Source organism: Crocuta crocuta, unplaced genomic scaffold, assembly GCF_008692635.1.
Source record: "Crocuta crocuta isolate KB4526 unplaced genomic scaffold, BGI_CrCroc_1.0 scaffold26, whole genome shotgun sequence".
NCBI classification, from domain to species: Eukaryota; Metazoa; Chordata; class Mammalia; order Carnivora; family Hyaenidae; genus Crocuta; species Crocuta crocuta.
The window spans coordinates 9397433-9423353 of NW_027532249.1; the positions used below are offsets into that span (position 1 = coordinate 9397433).

The 25921-nt window shown below is 36.7% G+C and overlaps 1 protein-coding gene across 1 annotated transcript in view; it reads left to right on the top strand.

Annotated features, from left to right (window-relative positions):
* MYOM1 (myomesin 1) overlaps nucleotides 1–25921 on the top strand; it is a 159464-nt gene that overhangs the window by 81195 nt on the left and 52348 nt on the right. Inside the window, exons 14-21 of the mRNA XM_077778191.1 lie at nucleotides 1032–1231; nucleotides 3482–3538; nucleotides 8642–8766; nucleotides 13287–13470; nucleotides 13922–14096; nucleotides 15928–16049; nucleotides 17570–17857; nucleotides 19762–19958. Coding sequence (XP_077634317.1) covers nucleotides 1032–1231; nucleotides 3482–3538; nucleotides 8642–8766; nucleotides 13287–13470; nucleotides 13922–14096; nucleotides 15928–16049; nucleotides 17570–17857; nucleotides 19762–19958 — 1348 coding nt within the window. The remainder of the gene's footprint in view (nucleotides 1–1031; nucleotides 1232–3481; nucleotides 3539–8641; nucleotides 8767–13286; nucleotides 13471–13921; nucleotides 14097–15927; nucleotides 16050–17569; nucleotides 17858–19761; nucleotides 19959–25921) is intronic.

Genomic DNA, 25921 nt, shown 5'->3' on the forward strand with positions numbered 1-25921 from the left:
TCTCCCCATCAGAATTATTTGAAAACTAGACCTTTTATACATACAGCCATGTTGGGGAAGTGACATAAACTAAAAGTTCAGTTTTCTCATAAAAGCTGATGAGTTACTTAATCCTGACGCTGTATAATTTAATCCCTGCTGAGCCCCTAACCCCCTGGGTTAGAGGACCAATAGCCCCCCAGGCCAATAGCATGATATGAACTGCCACCTTTGTCTCCCAGGGTGTGACCACTCCATCCCCAGATACTGAGTGTTGTAAAAGCACCCAGTTAGAAATCAGAGGTTCCAAGCACATAATCTCTCCCTGCCAGGCCTGAGAATTTCCCTGCATCACATCAATCTCATCTGTTAAGAAACAAATATATTATAATACTTTCTTCACCCTTCTACCCACGTAGCATAAAATGATCATTTAAGTGGGCTCTTTCTAGGTGTGCCTGGCTGCTGAGTTGGTAGTAGAGCATGCAATGCTTGATCTCAGGGTCATGAGTTCGAGCCCCACATTGGGTGTAGAGATTACTTAAGGAAAAAAAGTGAGCTCCTTCCAAACTACAGTATAAACAGGTACATTTAAGATGTTAACTTCCTCAAACAAAATTTTTATTTTTAAAAGAAAATGTGTAAAGAAGACAAAGAAGTCACCAACAAGGGAACTGAAGACGTCAGCCAGGGAGTTGTCTGGGGGATCCTCCCTCTCAGTCTCTCCAATATTAAGATTGTATATACCTGTCTGCTGCTTCCTCCTTTTCTCCCCAAAGTTCCTCTGCCCACAAGGACCCCTCAGCTGCTAGTATTCAGGGCATTTAAAGAAAGTATATGTGTTGAGAAAGGATCTGAGGTTTCTTTCTTATTAAAGAAGATACATTGCAGTTGAGTGGAACTGAGTACATGCAGTTAAATAACTATTGAACCACACTTGAGCTGGATATTTTATAGGGAGCTCTGAAGCAATTGGGTGGGTTTGCAGCTTCTGAGCTATTAATTTATTCAGACTTTTTTAATATTCTTATTGACCACTCTCTTTCCCTCAGGTGTGAGGTGGGCACAGATATCTGGTCTCAATGCAATGACACACCTGTGAAGTTTGCTCGTTTCCCAGTCACTGGGTTGATAGAAGGTCGTTCTTACATATTCCGAGTTCGAGCTGTGAATAAAACTGGAATAGGTCTACCGTCTAGAGTTTCTGAGCCCGTGGCTGCTCTGGATCCAGCTGAGAAAGCTAGACTGAAAAGTAAGCGTTTTTCAATTTTCAAGATCTTCTTGAACCTTTTTTTAAATAGATTTATAATTACAGTAGATCTCATTGTGAGGTCATTCCTCTCCCTTCCACTAGAGGGAGAAGAGAATAGGAAATCCTTTATCGGTCAGAAAATTCTAGGGGAAAAAAACAAAAAAAACCCAATTTGTTTTCTTGACTCATCAATTCACTAAGAGCTTTATTGTAAAAAAAATTTTTTTAAATAATTTATTTCTTTTTAAATATACCTCCAAGTTAGTTAGCATATAGTGCAACAATGATTTCAGGAGTAGATTCCTTAATGCCCCTCACCCATTTAGCCCCTCCCTCTTCCCACAACTCCTCCAGCAACCTTCTGTTTGTTCTCTGTATTTGCGAGGTAAGAGCTTTATTTTTTATCTTATTTTTATTTGATTCAGAAAACTTCTCCTTATTGAGTTGGGCATTCTGTTTGAAGTGAAATATGATAATCAAGAGACTGGGAAACATTTTTATTAATTTTTATTAGCACACTCCAAATATGTTTTTTCTTTAATTCTTAAAATTATAAGGTAAATTTCTTAACCTATAATTTTCCCCTTAGAGTATTAATATCTACAAACTATGAGTTTCTTTATATCAATGGAAAAACACATTTATAATATTATATCTGAGCTATACTTGAGTTTCCATATCAGACAGTCACAGATAATCTTTTCATATATTTAAACTCCAAGTCTCAGTGTCAAAACCTTAGTATATGAAGTATGCTCTGCATTTGTTTCATGGGAACCCATACGTATCCTCAATAATAGAGACCACAAAATGACATTTAAAAAATTGTTGGAAATTAACACTTCCGTCTATGCCAGATTTTTCATCCTTGGCCCTATAGACATTTTAGGCCAGATAATTCTTTGTTGTAAGGGGGCTGTCCTCTATATTGTAGGATGTTTAGAAGCATCCCTGGCCTCTACCCACTAGATGCCAATGACGACCTTCCTTCCCCATTGGGACAATCAAAATTGTCCCCAGACATTACCAAATGTCCCTAAGGGGCAAAATCACCCTAGTTGATGACTGCTGGTCTATGTCATATTTACAGTGTTATTTTATTTTATTTTATTTTATTTTATTTTATTTTATTTTATTTCTTACCTTAGNAGGTGTATGTATGGCATCACAAAAAGCTCCGCTCCAGAAAGACTTTTTCTAATCAGGCTCCTTGATTGCCCTCTAATTACTTTTCACTTCCCTCCCTCTTTCCTAATTCCATCTCATTCTTTCATTTACTCCTTTTTTAAATAAATTCCAATGAAAATAAGATTTGTTTGAATTGAAAATAGGTTATCTTACATATTACCTGTTTCTGTACAAACTATGGTGAAAAGTCTGTTGATAAAGCAGGAGTTATACCATTCTCTTTCTGCTATTTGGGGGAACACAGAAGTGAATCTTCTCTTCAATGAATGTATGAAGTAAATAAATTTAAATGCATTTTACTCTTTTCCTGCCCATCTCACCAATTTTTCTTACTCCACACCTAAACTGGTTTCCTTCCTCAATAACACTTTTCAAAACACAATGGAAAGAAATTGCTTTCATTGAACTGTATGTACTGCAGGATTAGCCCCCTTCTCCTCTTTGAGCTTCAGTATTGCAGATAAATAACTACTGGGCTTACAACTGTTCCAGAAATGTTTCCCCCAAATACATGCTATCTCTTAAGAAGACATGAGAGGACCTACATGTTTACAGAGATCTATATTGAATAGTAAACGAACACAGGTTATTTACCTTGCTTGTTAAATAAAGTACATTTCCAGAAATATTGACTCCAACTAGGCAGGCTCTGTGCTGTAGCAGATTGAGTCCCCTGAAGACACAACACCATATACGTGCTCAATAAGATTTATTATCAAAATACCTAAGCAGAGGAGCCTGGGTGGCTCAGTCAGTTGAGTTTCTGACTTCAGCTCAAGTCATGATCTCACAGGTCGTGGGTTTGAGACCCACATTGGGCTTTGTGCTGACAGCTCAGAGCTTGGAGCCTATGTCCAATTCTGTGTCTCCATCTCTGCCCCTCCCCTGCTTATGCTCCATCTCTCTCTGTCTCTCAAAAATAAGTAAATGTTAAAAATTTTTTTAATGAAAATACCTAAGCAAACTAATAACAAACCCAATTCTGACTAATATGGCCAGTTTGTGAATACAGTTGAAACTGCATTTATGAATTTTGTGATTTTTAAATTTATCTCTGTTTAGGTCGCCCTTCAGCACCCTGGACTGGACAGATCATTGTCACTGAAGAAGAACCTTCAGGTAAAACTTGGTTTTCCCCAGATATTATCACCCATGTTTTGCCATGTGGTTTATCCTTTACTGTGAAGGGTACAGTGTATAGTATTTAAGATGTTTAGAAAGAACATTCTAAAATATTTGGATGTCATAAAGAAACATATTTTCAGAGAATCACTGTTTAAAAAAGGTTTATCGAGGTACAATTGACATACAGTAAATTGATATCTGTAAAATGCATAATTTGATAAATTCTACATGTGTATAAACCTGTGAAACTGTCACCATGATCAAAATAATGAACATACCCATCCCCCCTAAAATTTCCTCAGGCCCCTTTGTAATTTCTTTCTCCTACCTCTGCCCCATCTCCAGACCATCACTGCTCTGCTTTCTGTCACTATAGTTTGCATTGTTCACACTTTTGGACAAATGGGATCATACTCATTTTTATCCGGTTTTCTTCACTCAGCAGAATTATTTTGAGCTTTATTCATGTTGATGTATATATCAGTTCATTTCAATTTTTTCATCCATTTATTGTCAAAATTTTCTATGAACATCCTTAGTAAGTATTTGTAGAGACATATGCATATGCTTTCATTTTTCTTGGATGAATACCTAGGAGTTGAATGGATAGGTCATATGGTAGGTGTGTTTAATTTTGAGAGAAACTGCTGTTTCCAAGATGGTTGTACCACCTTGCATTCCCATCAGCAGTATATGAATGAGTTCCAGTTGTCCACGTTATCCCCAGGAGTGGTATTTTATAGGAGGTGTATGGCAGCTTTAATTTACATTTTCCTAACAATGTTGGGCATCTTTTTATGTGTATATTGCCATTTTTGCATCATGCTTGAATCTTTGCCAAATCAAGTTTACTCAGATATCTTTCTTGTTTTGTTTTGTAGAAATTTTGTAGCATTAGCTCTTAGATTTTAATCTATGCTCCATTTCAAATCAATTTTTTTCTATATTGTGTGAAGAGTCCAAGTTGTTATTCTTATTATCCTTATCATTTTGCATATGGGTATCCAATTATTTCAGCAGTCTGTTCAAAAGATCATCCTTTTCCCATTGAATATCCTTGGCACCATTGTCAAAATCAATTGCATATTTGTGAATCTGTTTCTGGACTCTCCATTGGTCAATTTTATTTTATCTACACCAGTCACACTGTCTTGATTACTATAGCTTTTACAGGCTTCAGGTTGTTTTTGTTTTAAAAAGCTTCATAGTTTCACACACACACACACACACACACACACACACAAAAAAATAAAGAGCTTCAGAGTTTTGAAATTAGGTAGAATTAGTCCTCCAATTTTTTCCCCAAAGTTGTTTTTGCTATTCTGTCTTTGCATTTCCATGTAAATTTTAAAATCAGCTTATTACTTTCTATTAAAAACTCAGGGAGATTTCAACGGAGTCTTCTATATCCGTAGTGATTTTCTACCTAGCTGTTCTATCAAATTGATAGAGCAGTGATGAAACCTCTGACTGAAAGGTAGCCTTATGTATTCCTTCTTGCAGTTCTACCAGGTTTTGCTTAATGTAGTTTGAGTTTTGTTATTACATGCAAAAATAATTTATCTTCTAATGAATTGCCACTTTATTATTATAAAGTGATACTTTTTATTCACAGTAATATTTTTTGCTTAGGATTCTACTTTGTCTGATATTAACACAATCATTCCAGGGTTGTTCTTTTTATTTTTTTTATTTTTTATTTTTATTTTTTTTAATGTTTTATTTATTTTTGAGAGAGAGAGATAGAGACAGCATGAGCAGGGGAGGGTCAGAGAGAGAGGGAGAGACAGAATCTGAAGACAGGCTCCAGGCTCTGAGCTAGCTGTCAGCACAGAGCCCGACGCGAGGCTCGAACCCATGAACCGTGAGATCATGACCTGAGCCGAAGTCAGACGCCTAACCAACTGAGCCACCCAGGTGCCCCTGTTGTTCTTTTTATTAGTGTTAGCATGGCATGATTTTCATCCTTTTACTTTTAATCTATGTGTGTCTTTATATTTAAATTGTATTTTTTATAATACAATTTTATAAGCAGCATAGAGCTGGGTGTTGATTTTTTTTATCCACTTGGGTAATCTTTACCTTTTTACTAGTGTGTTTGAACAATTTATATTTTATGTGATTATTGATATGGTCGGATTTAAATCTATTATCTTGCTATTTATTTTCTATCTATTCCATGTGTTTGTTTCCTTTCTCCTCTTTTTCTACTTTCTTTGGATTTAGTATTTTTTTATTATTCCATTTTAGCTGTGTTATCTTATTAGCTTAACCTAGTGAGCCACCAGGTGCCCCTGGGTAGATCTCTTTGTACCTCAGGCATTTCCTTTAATATTTCTTATAGTGCAGGCCTGCTGTTTATGAATTATTTAATTTTTTGTATGTCCAAAACAGTCTCTGTTTTATCTTCATTTTTGAAATATATATTCATTGGCTATAGAATTCTAGGTTGGCAGTTTTTCTTTCAGTGTTTTAGAATGGATGGTCCATTGTAGCTCAGACCTACACTATGAGAATGACTATTGTTATTCTTATTTTTGTTCCTCAAATCTTTTTCTCTCTACCTGATTTTAATAGATTCTTTTTATCACTGGATTTACAAATTTGATTATGATATGCATTTGTGCTGTTTCCTTCATGTGTCTTGTGCTTAGGGTATACAAGTTCCTGGGATATACGAGTTTACAGTTTTCATCAGATTTGGAAATTTTTTCACCAGTATTTTAAAAAAATGCTTATTTTTACTTTTAAGAGAGAGAGAACGACAGAGCATGAGTGGGGAGGGGGCAGAGAGAGAGGGAGACACAGAATCCAAAGCAGGTTCCAGACTCTGAGCTGCCAGCATGGAGCCCAATGTGGGGCACGAACTCATGAATCACAAGATCATGACCTGCGCTGAGGTTGGACACTCAATTGACTGAGCCACCCAGGTGCCCCTCACCAGTATTTCTTTAAACATTTTTTTCTGTATCCCTTTCTCTCCTCTCTACTTTAGGAAATCCAATTATATGCCACTTGAATCCATAGCTCACTGGTGCGATGTCCATTTTTCCTTTCAGTCTGGATTTCTGTGTTTTAGACACTTTCTACTACTGTGTCATAATTTTACTATCCTTTTCTTCAGTGTCTAACTTGCTGTGAATTCCAGTCAGTGTGTGGATTTTGTTTTCATTTAAGGCTTTATAAAATACAGCTGTAGAAGTCTAGAACAGTTTGTATTATTTTTACATTTTCCATGTCTTTAATTAACAGGTTTAATCTTTTACCCTCTGGAACATATGGAATATATTTATAATAACTGTTTTTATATCCTTGTCTACTAATTCTATCATCTGTGACATTTTTGGTTTTATTCTCATTGATTGATTTTTCTCCTCAGAATTGGGCTATATTTTCTTGCTTCTTTGCATACTTAATAATTTTTCATGAGATGCCAGACCTTTTGAACTTAACATTGCTTGGTGCTGGATACTTTTGTATTTTTATAAATGCTCTTCAACTTTGTTCTGGGGAAACAATTTGATCTTTCAAGGCTTGCTTTTGTTAGGTGAAATCAGAACAGCCTTTAGTCTAGGGATAATTTGGCCATACTACAGAGGCAATACCCTCCTGAGCAGTACTCTACCTGATGCGTGGGAATTAGATTTCCACTCTGAATGGTGGGATATGGACTCTCCCAGGCCCCATGAGAGCTTTGAGGATTGTTCTCTCCAATTCTTTTGTGTGGGTTTCCGCCAGCCTCAAGTAGTTTCCTCATATGCACGTGCTGATCAATACTCAGGTGGGCACTCCAGAAGGACCCTCTGCAGATCTCTGAAGCCTCTCTCTCAGTACAGCCCTTTCCTCCCGTATTCATCCTTCTGATTCTGTCAAGGTATATACCTTGCCCTTCCTGGAATTCCAGCTTTTTCTCCTCCAGTTGGGGAGACTGCCAGGCTCTATGTGCGTTCCTCTTCCTGAGCTGCTATCTTGAAATTCTCTCCAGACAATAAACTAGGACAATGGTAGAGCTCACTTAATTTGTTTTTCTTCTATCAGGCATCATTGTCCTAGGCCAGCTAATACCCCATGTCTATCAACAGCTGCTTCATGTATTTTGCATGGTATTTTAGTTATTTGATGTGGAAGGGTTACTCTGATGTCAGGAACTATGGAGGCTCTAAAACTTTACTCTACTTACAAGCTAACAACTTTTATACCAAAGTTTCATAGATGCTGGCAAAAGACAAGAGACTCCTAGATCAGAAACAAAGGACTCTATAATTCACAGCATAGTAGACAGCATGAGCTTCATGTTCTCATTATTTTTCTCTGCACTGCCCCCACCCCCACAACCAAGTCCCACAGGGTCACATGGAGGAGCACAGATGGGTGTGCACACACAGTACATTTGTGTCACATCTGAGAAACCTTGTGCTTAGGACTCCTTGAAAGGGGGCTGCTAACAAATCTACCCAACCTTTCTCTGAAGAAGGACATTATCTTTACTATCCTGGGCAGAAAACAAGTCAACTTTCTGCCCTAGAGAATATACTATCTTCATATCCCAAGTTTGTTTGCTTTCCAAACATATTGAAAAGATATTCTATAATTTTTTAACATTTATTCATTTTTGAGAGAGAGAGAGAGAGAGACAGATAGAGCATGAGCAGGGGAGGGTCAGAGAGAGAGGGAGACACAGAACTCGAAGCAGGTTCCAAGCTCTGTGCTATCAGCGCAGAGTCCAACATGGGGCTTGAACTCATGAACCTTGAAATCATGACCTGAGCCAAAGCTGGACACTTAACTGACTGAGCCACCCAGGTGCCCTGAAAAGATATTGTATAAAAAGCTGATATAAGATGTACAGAAAATATAACTTATGTCATTACTACTGTTTTAAGAATCAGAAAGAAAATCAAAACTGTCAAGCAAAGAAAGTAAAATTGTGGCTTTGAGTGAATGAATATTTTAGGAAGGATTTCAGAGTTGGGGTGCTTCTTTAGACTGTGGAGTGTAATGAACTCTTCCCCTAGTAGGAGAGAAGCATCTATGACTCTTGAAGCACGCTGGGCTTCCCAGAGTGTGTGCTTTTCACCTTTCCTCATTGTTTTTCAGAGGGCATTGTTCCTGGGCCCCCCACAGACCTCTCTGTCACAGAAGCCACCCGGAGCTATGTGGTGCTAAGTTGGAAGCCCCCTGGCCAGCGTGGCCACGAGGGCATTCTGTACTTTGTGGAAAAGGTAAGACTCTGGGATCAAACATTATTACCTCATGCCACTTCCTAAAGATTTCTTTAGAAATAGAGCTTAAATTTCCATTGTGTCCTGAACTCTTCAAACCTGTAATAACTGTGAACAATCTTCATGGAAAAATGTATATCCCACAGAACTTTGCCTGAAAGTTCAGGGGGTGCATGGATCTGTGACACTCACCCACAGACTCTTAAGATGTCCACAGACCCCAGATTATAACCCTTTTATGAAGAGAAATGCTCCCGAAACTGTAGATTGTTCATATATAAGTTTTCTAGAAGCTTTCTCTGTCTCTCTTGCTCAAGTAATAGCTTTTCATCTCTCTATAATTGTCTTCCACAGTCAAAACTGAAGATCAATGAGGGTAGATGAGCCAGAGGAATAGGAGTGACAATACTTTCAGAATACAGTCGGATAGTGGAGGGTGAGGGGAGAAAGTCCTTACATGCTGCCTGGCCCTTGGCTAGCCCTGCTCTACGCACAAGTGGTAGGGTGGGGTCGGGGATTGCAAAACAGCATGAGATATTGGCTAGTTCTTTCCTTCAAATGTCTTGCAATTTAATTGTCATGATTTTGGAGAGGGCAGTGTGTAATGAAGGCCTAACATGGGTGGAATGATGAGAATTATATGTGAATCAATCATATACACAGATCTGAGGGCAGTTACAGTAAGTATTTATGCCCAGAAAATGGAGAAAAGCCAAGGCCTGGACAGGACGTTATTTGGGGCAAGAGCCCCAGTAAGGGCACACACATGGGAGGAGTTCCTGCCAGGCAAAACATAACTGCTCCTGGGAGGGGGTGTTTAAAGAGAATTTACTTAAAATGAAGTTCAAAATGCATTCATTAAGAAAGTTTTGATTAATGTGTAATTTCAAATAAATGAGACTAAAATAAGCTATTTCCTGTTACCTGTAAGAACATTTACATTTATACTGGTGGCCAGGCACCATTATTTTTGAAGAACAGTGAATGAAACAATTGGCTGTATTTTCCATGTATTTTGTTTTTATAAAATTGTGTGATAACATGATAAGCTGTCATTTACTTTACATTTTACCTTCATAGTGAAATTATAGAAAAGGTCTCTTTATCAAAAATAACAGAGCTTGGTGAGTTTTCCTAAGCGCTTTTGTGTTTCATCCTTAATGCTATTCTGATCATTCAATTTCAGAACATCTATTAGGTTGCCTTCCCTGATAACTATTATAGGAGAATAGACATCATTGGCATATAGATGCTTGCAAACATCTGCAAATTAGGCAATGACATGAAAGTAATGTACAACTATCTTTATGGCCTTTTGTTATTTCACATCATCAGAAAAAATTGTACTAGCATTAAAACTGGTTTTCCTATTTTAATTAATAAATGTATTCATTTATTTTCTTGGTAAAGACATTTATTGTGTCTTTCAGGAGCATGCCTCACTTCTCCTTATCCCTAGCACATTGGTAACAACAAATAGATTATCTCTTTAATTTGAAGTATGGACATCTTTCAAAAGAATCTGATTTTACTAAAAATATATTAAAATTTTTATTGTTATTAATTTGTATATTTTCTGGATATTAACCGCAAATTAAATAGAACTTGAGTAGCATTTCTGATTTTAAAAATTTTCTTTTCTTCTTTTTCTGTTTTTTAATAGAGGGCAAGACTAGAGTGGAAAATGTTTATTTCCTGGTATGCTTAATACATACCCTCTGCTGAATCTTTTTGAAATGCTCCACAGGAAGAGAGTTCTGAATAAGCTCTCTGACAGTAATTACCATCTTTCCTATAATAATGACACAGTAACAATATACCACTGAGGCATTTTCTTCAAATGAGTCAACTTTGGCTTCTGTTGAACATTTCCTCTGGTCACATAAACTCTAATTTCTTCAGGAAAGTCTATTAACTTCCCTAGATCTGAATACATAGGAGTCTGTGATTAAAAATTTAAGTGTTCGTCCACCAGCAAATCTGTTAGTGTGGAACAGAGGGAACATTTCGAGTGCAGGGTGAGCGGAGAGGCCTGTAAAGGCACGGGTGACATATACAAAAGGTTCAGGATGTTGACGTACTAGGGGAGCAGAACATGTCCAGAGACCTAGGACACACTTACAGAACCATCCAAGCATCAAACTCCCTACTGAGCTGAGTCTCAAGTTATTTCTGATGAGCCACTTCTAGTACATTGACCTTTTTAAAGGAAATGTTCCTCATGCTCTTGTCCCACAACACATTTTCATCTCTAGAATGTTCATGTCCATGAGAGTTCGACTTCTTCAATGACCCCTGAGCTTGCTCTTCTTTATAAAACTGTTTAACAGAATTTGCATGTACGTAAAGCACAGAGTCACCCTTCATGGCTACAGCTTATGCCCGGTTACACCATGTCTGTGAGCCCTGAAATGGTTGATATTGAGAGGTTTATTAGCAATGGATTGGATGAATCAGTCTCCCGTGCTCCCAGCCTTCCTATCCTACTGTGTTCTTCTCAGCCCCAAACTTTTTTCTCAGATGTCTTATGTCTTCTGCTCTTTTCTCTCTCATTCCCTTATCAAATATCTGGTCTGTCAGAGATAAGGGTTGTATCACTTGCTGCTCTGTTTCTGCATGCAGGAATGAAAATAGCTAATGTTTACCAAGGACCAGGCACTGTTCTAAGCACTCTGCACATGTTAACTCACCCAGTAATACTTACAATAACTTTATGAGGGAAATACTTTTATTTTCATCATGCCTATTTTGTAGATGAGGAAATTGAGGCATCAATGGGGCATATAATTTGCTCAGGGTCATGCCTTTAGTAAGAGACAGAGCTAGGATTTGAACCCAGGCAGTCTGGCTCAGTTTCATATACTGTATCCAGTTAGTATACATTGCTGCCTTTCAGCCTTACTAAGCCCATCTTCTCTGGAAAACGTGGATAATCACACAGTGCTACCTCCACAATACTTAGGTCAGAGCATAGTTCAGAAGATTAAAGAGTTACAATGACATAAAGCTCTTAGCATACTGAAAGGCAGCTATTATTTTTATTATGAAAGTATAAATGACTGATAATTGTTATATATTCCCCAGGGGAGAATGTTTCAAAATGAATTGAAGCCATAAACCAAAGATTTGAAGGTCTGGGAGAATTTTATCCCTCAGTTATCAGCAGATTGACTGCTTAGGGGGAATTTATCCTCTCTGTCTTCCCACACACAATGACACATCATGAAAGATTCTACAAGGGTCTTGAGAGGCTATCTTGTCACATTTGCTTCTTTTACAAGTGATAAAACTGAGACCAAAGAATACTCATGTGACTTTCCCAAGGTCATATGTCTCATTCTTAACAAAGCTAGGACCACAGTGGATGCCTCTGGGTCCTCTCCACCATACCACGTTGTCTCCCATTTCAAATCCATGAGGATTATGCCAAGTGATATACTGGTATTCTTATAGTCCCAAGAACGTATCGTCCTTCACAACTGGTCACTATATCACCAGGCTTGAATTTCTGGAAAAGTCTCTTGAAACTGTTCAAAAGTTCCGAAGCAAAATCATTTCTGCTGACCTTGGGCAGAATTGAGAGTTCAAATAGGAGGGGGAAAGGATCACTGAAGATTACTGATAGTTTTCTCACTATATTCTCTACCAAAGTGCAAATATTTACCACATCCTTTCAAGGATTTCAGAATCACCCTAGATCACTTTAATTCCAAGAGTAGAATTCCTTTAAATTAGTTTTTCCCATAATTTATTCTAAAATATGGGCAAGAAAAAAGAACATCTTTATCTTTCATTAGCTTCCTTCCTTCCTTCCAAGTTAAAAAAAAATTCATTAATTCAAGAAAAAAACAATTGTGGATTATTTCCTATGCGTCAGATACAATTCTAGATTCTGGAGTATAGCAGTAAGCAAGATAGCTCCCTGAACTCAGCTCAGTGAAATTTATTTTTCATTGGAGGAGATGACAAACAAATAACTTAATTTCAAATAGAGAGAAGTGTTTTGAAAAAATAATAAAGCAAGGTAAGGGATAGAAAGTGATGAGAAAGGAGCAAAGAACTCTTTTAGATTCTTTGATAGGATACGGAGGGGGTAATCAAGAAGCGCTTTCTGAGGAGGTTGTGTTTGAGCACAGACCTGAATGATATTCTGGATCATTAAAATTAAAATAAAGCAGTTTATAGCAGTGAAAATTAAAGTATCTTATCATATTAAACTTAATTACCCACCCTAAGAATTAGAAAAGGATCTGACCCCAAGCGGTCCTCCAAATAAGGTTTTTGGTAAGACTGATGATCTTACTTGGTTAATAAAGTCAGTGAAGTAGTAAAGTATTTATCAAATAGTGCAAAGCCTATTTGACTTAGATAACCCTATGGACTACAGATGCTTCATCCTCATTTCCTCCAGTTCAACTCACAGTAGCAGGTAAGTGGTTTGTTGGTGGATAAACAAGACTGCCAGATGCCTTTCCCTCTGTTTTGTCGTGCCATGAATGGTCTCCCTGTTTGGGCTGCAGTGTGACGCAGAAACAGAGAAGTGGCAGCGGGTGAACACAGAGCTCCCGGTGAAGTCCCCCCGCTTTGCTCTGTTCGACCTGGCGGAGGGGAAATCCTACCGTTTCCGGGTCCGCTGCTCTAACTCTGCAGGAGTGGGTGAGCCCTCAGAGGCAACGGAAGTGACCGTGGTAGGGGATAAACTTGGTAAGTGCGGAATTTGGTTGAACAACTGTAAACTTCTTTTCCTTCAATTTAAGAAAAAATTCCAAAGCGAGAATTTCATTAGAATGTATAGATCTGGAAAGCAAAGGTGGTGGCATCCTTCTTTCATATCATAAATTTAATTGATGACTGTACTTGACTGATACATTTTAAAAATTCATTCTTATGAATGATGAGGTTATGAAAAGTAAGCTTCTCTGGGAATTTCGACAGTATTGCTAATGTATTTTTTTCTGGAGTGGGTTGGTATTTATCATGATGTCCCACACTAATGTATTTATCTTTTTATTTTCTGCTTTAAGAAATATAAAGTAAAGCACCTGTATGTTTGACATGATTACTTATTTAAAATGTATTTGTGTGTGTGAAAGAGATAAGAATGAATTTTTTTAAACCACACCTGAGTTTGATCATCATTTTCCTCCTTTGTCAGATATTCCGAAAGCCCCAGGCAAAATCATCCCAAGTAGAAATACAGACACGTCAGTGGTAGTTTCATGGGAGGAATCCAAAGACGCTAAAGAGCTGGTCGGGTACTACATAGAGTCAAGCGTGGTTGGCTCTGGCAAGTGGGAGCCCTGCAACAACAACCCGGTGAAGGGCCCACGGTAACCACGGTGGGGGTGGGGGCGGGCTGTGGGGAGCCTCCTGACTCTAGAGCATAGAGGCTATCATGAGGAAATTGGCTACGGACCCTTACAGCAGCACCAGGATCCAATGAGGAAGATTTTTTTTTTTTAAACATTATGCTTTAAACATCCAAATGAATTTAAAATGGAACATAATCTACTGCTATATATTTTTTTAAAAGTTTACTTAGGATATTAAACACTTAGAAATACATTAATGCCAGCTATGATGAGTTCACTTTGTAGCTCTTTTCTGATTCTTTTCCTTTATACTATTTGTTCCTTTTACCCCTCTTTTGTGGTCTTTACTATCCGAAGTGATAAGATTTCAAGGGTCTGATAGGCTCCAGCTGACATAAAATACCCAGGCATTTTAAATGAAGAGGAAAAAAGTATCAACATTTTACAAATTCTGAACATGGTTGAACTCAGTGCTAAGGAGACATAAATAACATCAAAAAAAGGACGTTCAGAATACTTTGCCACTTCTTTACATATGTTTCTAATATGGAGAGAGTTGGGTTTTTTGTTTTTGTTTTTGTTTCCTGCTTTCAAATCAACCAGCTTTGCAGGTTGATGATGAATTCTGGTCTGCAACCAAAGTCTGAGACTCCTTTGATTTAGGACCTATCTGAGAGGAGAGGTCCCCCAGACTTCCTCCACCAGATTTGTCATACAGGCTTGTTAGGCAGCTTCTGACATGGCCACTTTAAAGTCCAAGGACCCCCCATAGAATGAGTTGTTTCTGTTGCAGAACATGAGAGAATAGAGACTAGTCAATTAATGGGAGAAACCAATATGTTTTTCAAGAGATTCACTTGGCCTGTTTACTCATTTCTCTGTTACTCTGAGTTCCCAGGATTTTCCTGGGACTGCTTAGAAATATTTATAGAGGGTGAGGCAGGGTCTGCCTTTCAACAAACAGATGGGAGCTTCTCAAGGGCAGGCACTGTTTTCTATTCATCTTTGTGTCCACAGTACCTAGGTCAGTGTCTGGAACACTGAAGTACTCAATAAATATTTGCTGAACTGAGCTGACCTTAAAGATTGGCCTAATTTATGACTGCCTTCATTAAATATTCCAACTTTACTAATGGTAATAGAGTCATTAGCAGACCTGTTATTTCCTTTGGTTACAGTGTTAAGGATGGATTAAAATGTTACGGTGATTCATGAAACAGCTATTTATAATCATAATAGCTATTAAGAAGGGAGGTCGTTTTATGTGTAAAACTGCCTATGGATTCACATCTCACTACTGGATCCCCGTATCTAAATGGTTATCCATATTTCATCTTATTTTCAGATTCTAGTGTAATTTCTCAAGTCATTATGCCTTCCCTGGCATGCAGGGAATCAGTGACTAGGCCTCTGTAACAGGGAGCAGCCAATGCCTTACAGCCATAAGTGTAAACCTGAAATAGCCATTAATGATATCATTAATATCACCTATTATTTATTAAATGTATCCTGTATGCCAGGCCTGGAAACAAGTACTTTAAATACTTTATGGCCAATCTTTACACAAAAGTTATTATGGAGGCATTAGTATTCTCATTTTACTTACTGATGAGCACACAGAGGCTTGGAAAAGTTAAGGTACTTCATTCAGGGGAAAATCAGGACTCTGCATTGTTTGATAGATGAGTTTAGAAAATCGCCTTAATTAGCTGCCTTCTTGTCTAAAGCGCATACATTACCTGATCTCTCTATGGATTGTTTTTATAAAGCCAGATTGTTCAGTTAAGCTAAAATAATCTTGTCTAATATTCCCCCTAGGAAAGTTTTTTAAAACTTTCTTTCCTTTTAGATTTACTTGCCATGGACTGGCAACTGGCCAGAGTTATATCTTCCGGGTCAGAGCAGTTAATGCAGCTGGACTTAGTGAATATTCACAGGATTCAGAAGCAATTGAAGTAAAAGCTGCTATCGGTAAGTACCTTCTGCGTAGGTTTGTGGGGAAAAAAGTGAATTTATATAAGTTATAAAGGAAGATACCATCCTCACTGGAAATGGTTTTAAAGCTTCTAGTACTGCTGGAGGGTTCCATCCTCAGATGATCATTCTCTCTGACTCCAGGTGACAGCTAACCTTCCATAGCCGTCATTTTATAGACCTTCATCACTTACCCAGACTCTGTGCATCTGTAGCCTTGCCATCTTCACAAGTCCGAGCTTCCTCAGATAGTTCCCATTGTGTGAAACTCCATTCTAACTTCCCACTCATCCTGGGAGTATGGGGGGCCATCCGGCTCCATGACGTGGTATATCCCCCATAACCCACGTCATTTTGTACCTAAACGCCATTCCACCTGCAACATAGCCTGGCTTGTTTTCACTAACAACACTTTAACATGCTTTTTATAAACTCCTCTAAATTTCGTGCAAGACGTGTGGTTGCTTGATTATATGCTACACCTCTGCTCGCAAAGTAACCAACAGAATAAAACCAGTAATAAAGTAATGTATGTGTGTATATGATGTGCCTCCCAATCTTAGTTAAAGCAGGGAAGGGACCCAGTTAGTGCAGAGCACTAAAAATGAGGTCTGTGATAGAGTAACACACATTTGAAGGGAAAGATTATTTGATACCAGTTATCTTCAGTTATCGTGTCATATTACTTTTTTTTGTACTTATTACAGTTTATTATGAAGGATGCAAATACACAATCAGATGAAGAGGTACATAAGGCAAGTTCAAGCAGCTTCCACACCCCCTCAAGGCCAGTGGCCTTCCCAGCACATCCATGTATTCACCACATGGGAAGTTCTCTGAACTCCCTTATTTAGGGTTTTCTTTTCTTTTTTTTTTCTTAATAGTTTATGGTCAAGTTGGTTTCCATATAACACCCAGTGCTTATCTGCACAAGTGCCCTCCTCCATGCCCATCACCCCCCTTGCCCTCCCCCCATCCCATCAGTCCTCAGTTTGTCATATTACTTTTTAATATTCCTTATCTTATGGACAGTGGTGAACATGGTTTTGTTTTTATTTTGAGGTTGGGAGGTACAGACCATTAATATTTCAGTAATGTACATAATTCTAGCTGTTATAAAATCAGGATCTTTAATATATGTCTGTGCACTGTATGATTCTGCCCCCTTATCCTATTGAATAGAGGTCTTAATATCTTTCAAAAAATGTCAGACGTTTGCTTTTTTCTTGTATATACTTGGGTTCTGCAAATCAAAATGGTTCCTGTTTCTGTCTGTGGTTTTTTGGTTCTCATTTCTTCTTTTTCCAGAAAATGGAGAAGTTGAAATGTTGCCTTGGTCTAAATTACGTGAAACGTATGCTTTCCATATTTCTTGCAAATCTGAGTGATTTCTGTTAAACTAAGATTACTTTTGTTCTGTTTGTGGTCCTGATTGTTTTCCCTTTGTTCTATTAAGTAAGAGCGATTTGGACTGTGTCTGGGCTCAAAGTGTTTCTGTTGTTATCTGGTGATTGTAGGGGGAGGAGTGTCTCCAGATGTGTGGCCTGAACTGAATGAGACACCTGGTGGACTAACAGACTCCAGGGGAGGCATGCATGAAGCCTCCCGGCCAACCTTTAAGAAAGATGCTTTGCTTGGTAGCAAACTTAACAAACCTTCACTACCCAGTAGCGCTCACAACCTGGGCCAAACAGAAGTGAGTAAAGTAAGTGAAACAGTTCAGGAAGAGCTTACCCCATCACCACAGAAGGCAGCTCTTAAGGGGAAAAGTAAGTCTGACCTTCTGAAAAAGAAGAAGGACATAGGTGAGAGTCGAAAGAGTCAACTGTTCCATCTGTCTCCATCAGTGTCCTCACCTCATTGTCCGGATCACACTCTTCCATCCGTGTTCACTTTCATCTATGTATATTCTTAATTTTCTGTGTTTTCAGCTCTCCATTTGCAATACTTTTGTCTAATGAATTGTAAAAGTAATTTTATATGAGCTTGGCTTTTATACACAATTCACTGTGCTTAATGACAGTAGAATATTTAAGGTAATTTGGTTACAAAGTCCTTTTTGGTTTCTCAGACAGACACACGTTTGGCCTCATTTTGTTAAGAAATTAGAGCTGAGAGCACGAAGGATTTGATAATCACAGCTTATGTGAGATCCTTTGAAATGTTCATGCTCAGTACATGTATAGGGAAAATATTTTACAAAGAAGTCACATTTAATCAGGATCATAGTTATTAGCTTCTGTTGTTCTTCTTCAGGTTTTCAAGTTATCCTTCATATTTAATTCAAATAAATATGAGTAACATTATCTCTCTGAGTTGGCACAAAAATTTTAACAGGGTATTATAATCATATAAAACTAAATTCTATGATATATGAATCACATTCCCAGGACTGATTTTTTTAAGACTATTTATCAGTAAGCCCAGAATTTTCTGATTAGGATATTTGGTACTTGTGCCTTATATATTCTAGAAGACAGTGTTTTTCTTATCAAATAAAAGTGAACTGATAAGCATATACTGACAAATTATAGCATGCCTCTCTTCCATTCCCTGTTACTGCCCCCACCCCCAACTTCTGTAACGTCTTTATTTTTTTCATACCTTTTTTGTCCATTCAACTTGAGATGGGATATTCACTTGAGAATTCACGTTCAATATTGCTCTTTAATAGGGAGAGTGAAAGAGAACTTTCTTTTTTAATGTAAAGAATGAAGGAGGTTGGTGAGGGGGAAGAGAAACACATGTATTATTTTTACAATCTTTATTGTTCTGAGAATCTTTTGAATAAGAATAAATAGTTCTTCTTTTTCTGTAATCCAAATAAATATTTAGAAAACTCTTTCAGATGTTATTGCACATCTAGATGGATTTCTTTCCACCATCTCACCCTGTCTTTATCGAAAACCATAATTTAGCAGTTGGGTCAAAAGTTGATTAGCAAAGCCACATAAATGAAGGAAGTCTTTTAAAACATTGTCCAACTGTATTTCTGGTTACACACTAGTAAACACAGTGACACCGAGTCAGTATTTTGTAGTATATGAATAATAGTCCAACATCAGGTTAAAAATAATGTAGCAAAAAATGTTATATAATAGGAGAAAAATCACATGGCAGATTGTTCCTAGCTTTAAAAAAAATTTTTTTAAGGTAGCATTTAGTTGAGTTCCAGAAAAGATTTTTCTTGTGTGTAGACAGAACTTGTTTAGTTGTAAGTCTCACAAGGGTATGTATGCCTGAATGGTGAAATGCTATCCATTTGGAAATAATATGGAAATTCTCAGTAAGGAAATTGAGGCAGAAATTAATATATTTATTTCATTTTCCTCAAGGAGCAAATAGAAACAAAACCACATAAAGAAACAAAAATATATATCTTGGGGAAAATATGTCTTCTTATGAGTAACAGAATTGTTTTCATATTATTGCACCATCTTGCTTTAGTATTTCAAAAATTATTCTTCCATGGAGGGGTGGGGCAGGTTCTTTTTATCTTTGCAATAATAATTGCAGTGCACTTTTTACTGGGTGTTGGCTTTTTTCTCATACACCAAATTAGATGCCAAGTTACTGATCAGTGTCACAATTTTGCTTTATACTGCAAGACCCTAGAGCCCTCACACATGGCACTAAATGACACGAGTTTAATGTACATAGACTCATAAATGTGTTTCTGTCTACTCACGAGCTATTCATATTGCAACAGCGGCACCGTCTCCACCCTGTGGTATCACTTGTCTTGAAAGTTGTCGTGACTCAATGGTTCTTGGATGGAAGCAACCAGATAAGACTGGAGGGGCTGAAATTACTGGCTATTACGTGAACTATCGGGAGGTAATTGACGGGGTACCAGGAAGATGGAGAGAAGCCAACATCAAAGCTGTCAGTGATGAGGCATATAAGGTAAATGTGTGACCTTCTGTAGTGTGGAGTGTCATACATATGATGATACAGTCACTTGCACACCATGCACACCCACCTACACACCCAGCACCTTGTAAATGATTCATGTCATTACTCCAGTGTTCATTGTCTCCAATGACCTAAGTTTTGTCATTGTCATATACCAAGGTTAGTAGAAGTAATCTGACTAGGAAGGATTGGTATTTTCTGATTCATACACATAAACAATAACTTCCCAGAACATTTGCTATGAAATGTATATTTATTATAAAAATTAGTGTTTATTTCAAGACTTGTGAAATATCTGTAATCAATATGCCACTAGCTGCAAGGGTCCCAATATCCAAATGACTAGATTTTTAACTTTCAGTGTTCAAATCACAAAGGATAAAGGGATGTAGGCCTGGTGACCAGACTCAGCTCACCACCTGTGAAGTGTCCCCGATGAAGGGATGATTCACATGTGTCTACCCATGTTTCCCTTCTTCACTGCTTTGCCCATCTCAGAGCACTGGAAGATCTCACCATTGCCATAGCTATGACCCCCCTCTTTAGAACATGTTACTACCTCCTAATACTCACAGAACCCCATGCTGTGGGGTCAAGAGCCAGGCAAGCCTGGGGGAATGCTTTCCCCAACTCAGTGCCACACTTTTTACCTCTACAATGTAAAATTTATAAAGTATCACACACATACTGAACACATAAAGAATAAAACAAGAATACATGAGATAAAATTGTATTTTTAAAATAGTTCCATGTCACTGTGTAGCTATGACCTCACTACTGTATCATATTCTGTCATATGACCATCTCATAATCTACTTTTCTGTTCAGTTATTGATTGATATTTGGGCATATTACATTCATAGCTATAACAAACTGTGTAGCTATGAACACTTTTGTACGTTATCTGCTGATGCATACATGCAATAGTTTCTGTAGGTTATTACCTAAAAGTAGAATTGCTGGGCCAGAAAGTCTGTTTATCTTCAATTTTAGTAGATAATTCTATGCTGTTCTTCTAAAAAGTATGAAAATTCCCATTGTTGCACATCCTTCTAACACTTGTTATATTCACACATTCTCGATTTTGACAATCTGAGTGTCAAATGAGTCTGAACATCTCTTCCTATATATACATATTCCATATGAAATCTCTTTTTTTATATATATATTTTTATTTATTTCTAGGAGAGAGAGAGAGAGACAGCGTGAGCAGGGGAGGGTCAGAGAGAGAGGGAGACACAGCCTCTGAAATAGGCTCCAGGCTCTGAGCTGGCAGTCAGCACAGAGCCCGATGCGGGGCTCGAACCCACGAACCGCGAGATCATGACCTAAGCGAAAGTTGGACGCTTAACTGACTAAGCCACCCAGGCGCCCCTGAAATCTCTTTTTATAACGTACCTATTCAAAGGTTTTGCCAGTTTTCTAATAGATTTTCTTACTGACTTGCGATGTTCTTTGTATATTCTGAGTTTAAATCCTTGGTAGCTGTGGAAACTACATCTTCTCCCATTTATTGGCTGGTATTTTCTTCTCCTTATAGTAATGACACTAGTTTTAATGTCAGATTTATTGTGGCCAGACTTAACAACATCGATTTTGTCATTAGTGATTGCTCTACCCTCTCCCTTTTTTTTTTAAAGAGATGCCTTGACTATTGAAGGTCATGAGGGTATCTGTACTAGATTACCTTCTGACAGCTTTATGGTTTGCCATTTACATTAAAGTCATTACTTCACCTATATTCTGTGTGTGGTGTAAAGTAAAAGTCAACATTCATTTTCCCCCTATGGGCTCCCAGTTGTCCCAGCATTACCTACTGAAAATTTCAACTATTCCGCTAGGCTATCTGTATCATGTATCAAGTTTCTTTGATGCAAGTGTCTGCTTCTGTTCTCTATTTTGTTCCACTGGTCTGTTTGTCTACCACTGGGCCAGCACCACACTACTTTAATCATTGTCACTCTATAGTAAATTTGATAACTGGTAGATCAAGTTATCTCTGTTTATTTTTTTATTCCAAGGCTATTTTTAGCCCTTTGCACTTTGATAAATTGTAGAATTAGGTACCAAGTTCTACCAAAAACAAGACAAGCAAAAGAAAATACAATAAGCAAAATTAATTAAACAAAAACATTTTAGAATTCTCATTGGGATTGTATTGACTCTATAAAGAAATTGAGGAATCAGTGACATCCTAAAATATATATTTTTTAATGTTTATTTATTTATTTTGAGAGAGAGAATGTGTGCAGGAGTGGGGAGGGGCAAAGAAAGAGAATCCCAAGCAGGCTTCCTGCTGACAGCAAGGAGCCCAGGGTGGGGCTCAACACAGGGCTCGGTTAGAGGCTCAATCTCAATCTCATGAACTGTGAGATTATGACCTGAGCTGAAATCAAGAGTTGGACTAACTAACTGAGCCACCCAGGCACTCTGACATCTTTAAAATATTAAATCTTTTAATACATGAACATCATATTTCTCTCCATTTATTTTGATCTTCTTTAAAGTTTCTCAATAAAGTTTTGTAATTCTCTATAGAAGTCCTACACATTATGTTATTTATTTATAAGTGTTATATATTTTCAGTGTTTAAATACTATATTTTTATATTATTTTGTTATTGCTGGAATATAGAGATATACCTAATTTATATATATTGATTTTACATATCATTGTTATGTATAGGTTTTTTGCTTAATTGTCTCATAATTCCAATAAGTTACCTATGAGCTCTTTTTGATTTTCTGTTTCATCATATCATCTGCAAATGACAGTTTACTTCTTCATTTCCAAATTTTATATTTTTTGCTTCATTTTCTTAACTTTCTGCTTAGAATCTTTACAAAATATTTATAGAAGTGGTGGTCTTGATCATTCTAGACTTGATCTTTATCTTAAAGGAATATCTTTCAACATTTCACCATTAAATATTATATTTACTATTTGTGTCTGGTAGACATCTATTATCAACTAAAGAAGTTTCCTTCTATCCCTAGTTAAGAATTAATTTAAGTTATCAAATAATTTTTCTAAATCTATTGATATGGTTATACAACTTTTCTCTTTAGTTTTAACGTGGTATGTTCTAGTAATTGTCTAATGTTAAAACAACCTTGCATTCCTAGCAGAAATACAAACTGGACATTATGTATATTGTGTCTATATATTACCAGATTTTTTCTTTTTGCTTATTTTGCTTTTTTTGCTTAGGATTTTTGCCTCTATCTTCATGAGTGAAATTACCCTGGGAGTGTAATGACTTTGATATAAATACCTGACAAGGATAGTACTGAAAGGGAAAATTGCAGGAAAAATCTCACTTTATTGAGCTATAATCCACATATTGTAAAATTCACCCAATTAAAATGTTGCTTTATATATTTTGAAGGGATGTTTTTAAATGCATATAAAGTGACTTTCTATATCACTAACAATATGTTTTTCCTTAAAGTCTCTATTATCTGTTATTAATAGAAACTTAACAATTTTCTGTTGGTTGGTGTTTGCATGGTATATAATTTTCATCCTTTAACTTTCAATCTATCTTTAACTTTATGCTTTATATGTGTCTCTTAAAAATAGTATAGTGTTATATATTTTTTCCTACCTGAGAGTCTTTGTCATTTAACTAGAGCATTTAATGTTACTACTAATTACTTTTTTGAAAAATCAATCATATTGTTTTGTACTTTCTATATGTCCTGCCTGTTTGGTTTCATTTTCTGTCCTTACTTGATGACTTTGAATAGTTTTTTCCCCCCTCAGTCATCCCCTTTTTCCTCTACACCAGCTTGAAAGCTATAGATTCTGGGTTTCTGGCTTTGTTTTTGATGGTTATTCTAGAAATTACAGTGAGCAAATTAAAGTCTTAATTTATTCTATTGTTTTACCCTTGTCTGAGAAACATAGACCCTCAAAATACCAGTTTTTTGGTATTTTGACCCTCAAAAGACAGTTCCTAACTTATATGCTATTATGGGTGTATTTTAAGTCTTTTTTAAATCCAAAAATCTTGTTATTATTATACTCAATAATTATTTAGATTTATCTACATATTTTACATTTTATTTGATTTTGATTTTGATTTTACATCTTTGGCCTTCCATTTGAGATTACTTTCCTTTTGTCTAAATTAAATAGTATAGAATATTTTTAGTGAGGGTATTCTGAAGGTTCAATTTTTGTTTGAAAATGACTTTCTTTTCATTCTTCAAAAAATTTTTTCTGGATAAAGCATTGTATAATGGTAGTTATTTTCTTTCACACTTTGAAGGTATAATTCCACTGTCTTTTGGCTCATTGTTGCCACTGACATGTCAGCTTTTATTTTTATTTTTTTAAAGATTTTTTATTTTTAAGTAATCTCTATACCCAGTGTGGGGCTTGAATTTATAACCCCAAGTTAAAGAGTCACATCTTCTATCAACTGAGCCAGCCAGACACCTCAACATGTCAGCTTTTAGTCTGTTTGCTCATTTGAAGGTTATTTGTCTTTTCTCTTAGACAGCTTTTAATATTTTCACTATCTCTTTGGTGTGCTACAGTTAAAGTATTATGTGTCTAGGTATAGGTTTTTTAAAAATGTCTCTTCCAAGGATTTCCATAAGAGAAAGATTTTTAACCTGTGGGTTGGATTTTTCCAGGAAGATCTTCCTGGAAAATTCTAAGCCATTATCTCCTAAAATATTGTTGCTGTTCCATTCTCTCCCCTCTTCTCCAGAAGCTCTAGTTAACATGTATTTGGCATCCTCATTCTATCTTCAATGTCTGTTAATCACTCTTCTCTCTTTACCATCTTTGTGTCTTTTTGCACTGTGGCCTGTGTAATTTCTTATAACTTTCTATTAGTTTACAAATTTGCTCTTCTTTTCATCTAATTTCCTGTTAAACACATCCCGTTATTTTTCTCATTGTATTTTAAGTCACATTTTGCCAAGTATTTATAGTTTGCTCTCTCCTGCAGATATTTTAAATTTGTATTTTATATTTAAAACATAGTAACCATAGCTGTTTTTCTAATCTATGTCTGATGATCCCATCATCTAATATCTTTGCGGGTCTGTATCTGTTATCACTGGTTTTGTTGTTTTGCTCATGGTATCTTGTTTTCTATGCTTGGTTATCCTTGATTATAAGATGCTCATTGTCCTTAAAATATTACTTGCATTAATAATTTGAGGTTTAGGATGAAGGCATATTTCTCTGAAGAGAATTTGCATTGGCTTCTGCAAGGTACCTGGGGTTACCACATGTTCAGTTTTTCTTAAATCAAGTACAAGGCTTTTAATTTTTTGGACAATCAAGAAATGAATTTGCACTGTATGAAGGCAGAATGATTTCTAATTCAACTTTATCCCCAAAGAGTAAAACCCTTTGGGGTTCCAGTTTAATTGTAGAGAGTTCCCTTTTATTATCTCTTTTTTGGGTTGGCTCTAGGCTTTGATTTCTGAGTCCCTGTAAATGTTAGATAATCAAAACCAAAGGTCAAAAAAAATTTTTATTGGCCATTTCCCCAAGGTAAAAACCACTTCTATGTTTCATTTATCTCTCTTTGTTCCGTATTTCCCTTTATGCTGGCCTGATAATTCTGTAACATCTTGACACTAATTTGATGCTCTTGAAAAGACTTTTAAAAGATATTTTTATCTAGTATGTTTAATTTTTTAGCAAGGTGATTAATCTCTATAGCCTAGTTCACCATTGCCAGAAATAGAAGTCCCATGCCACAATATTTCACCTAAGCCTAGAATGACCAACTTTTCCAGTTTGCCTACGACTCTCCTAGTTTCAGCACTAAACTGCTTACATCCTTAGAAACCCCATAATCCCAGGAAAATTGGAGTAGTTGTTTATACCAGGGGAGCTCCAAAACAGCCCTGGTACCTGACTAAAGTACCTTTAGATCCACCTTATCTACATGATGGTTTCCTCTTAATTAACAAGATTTCCCATTC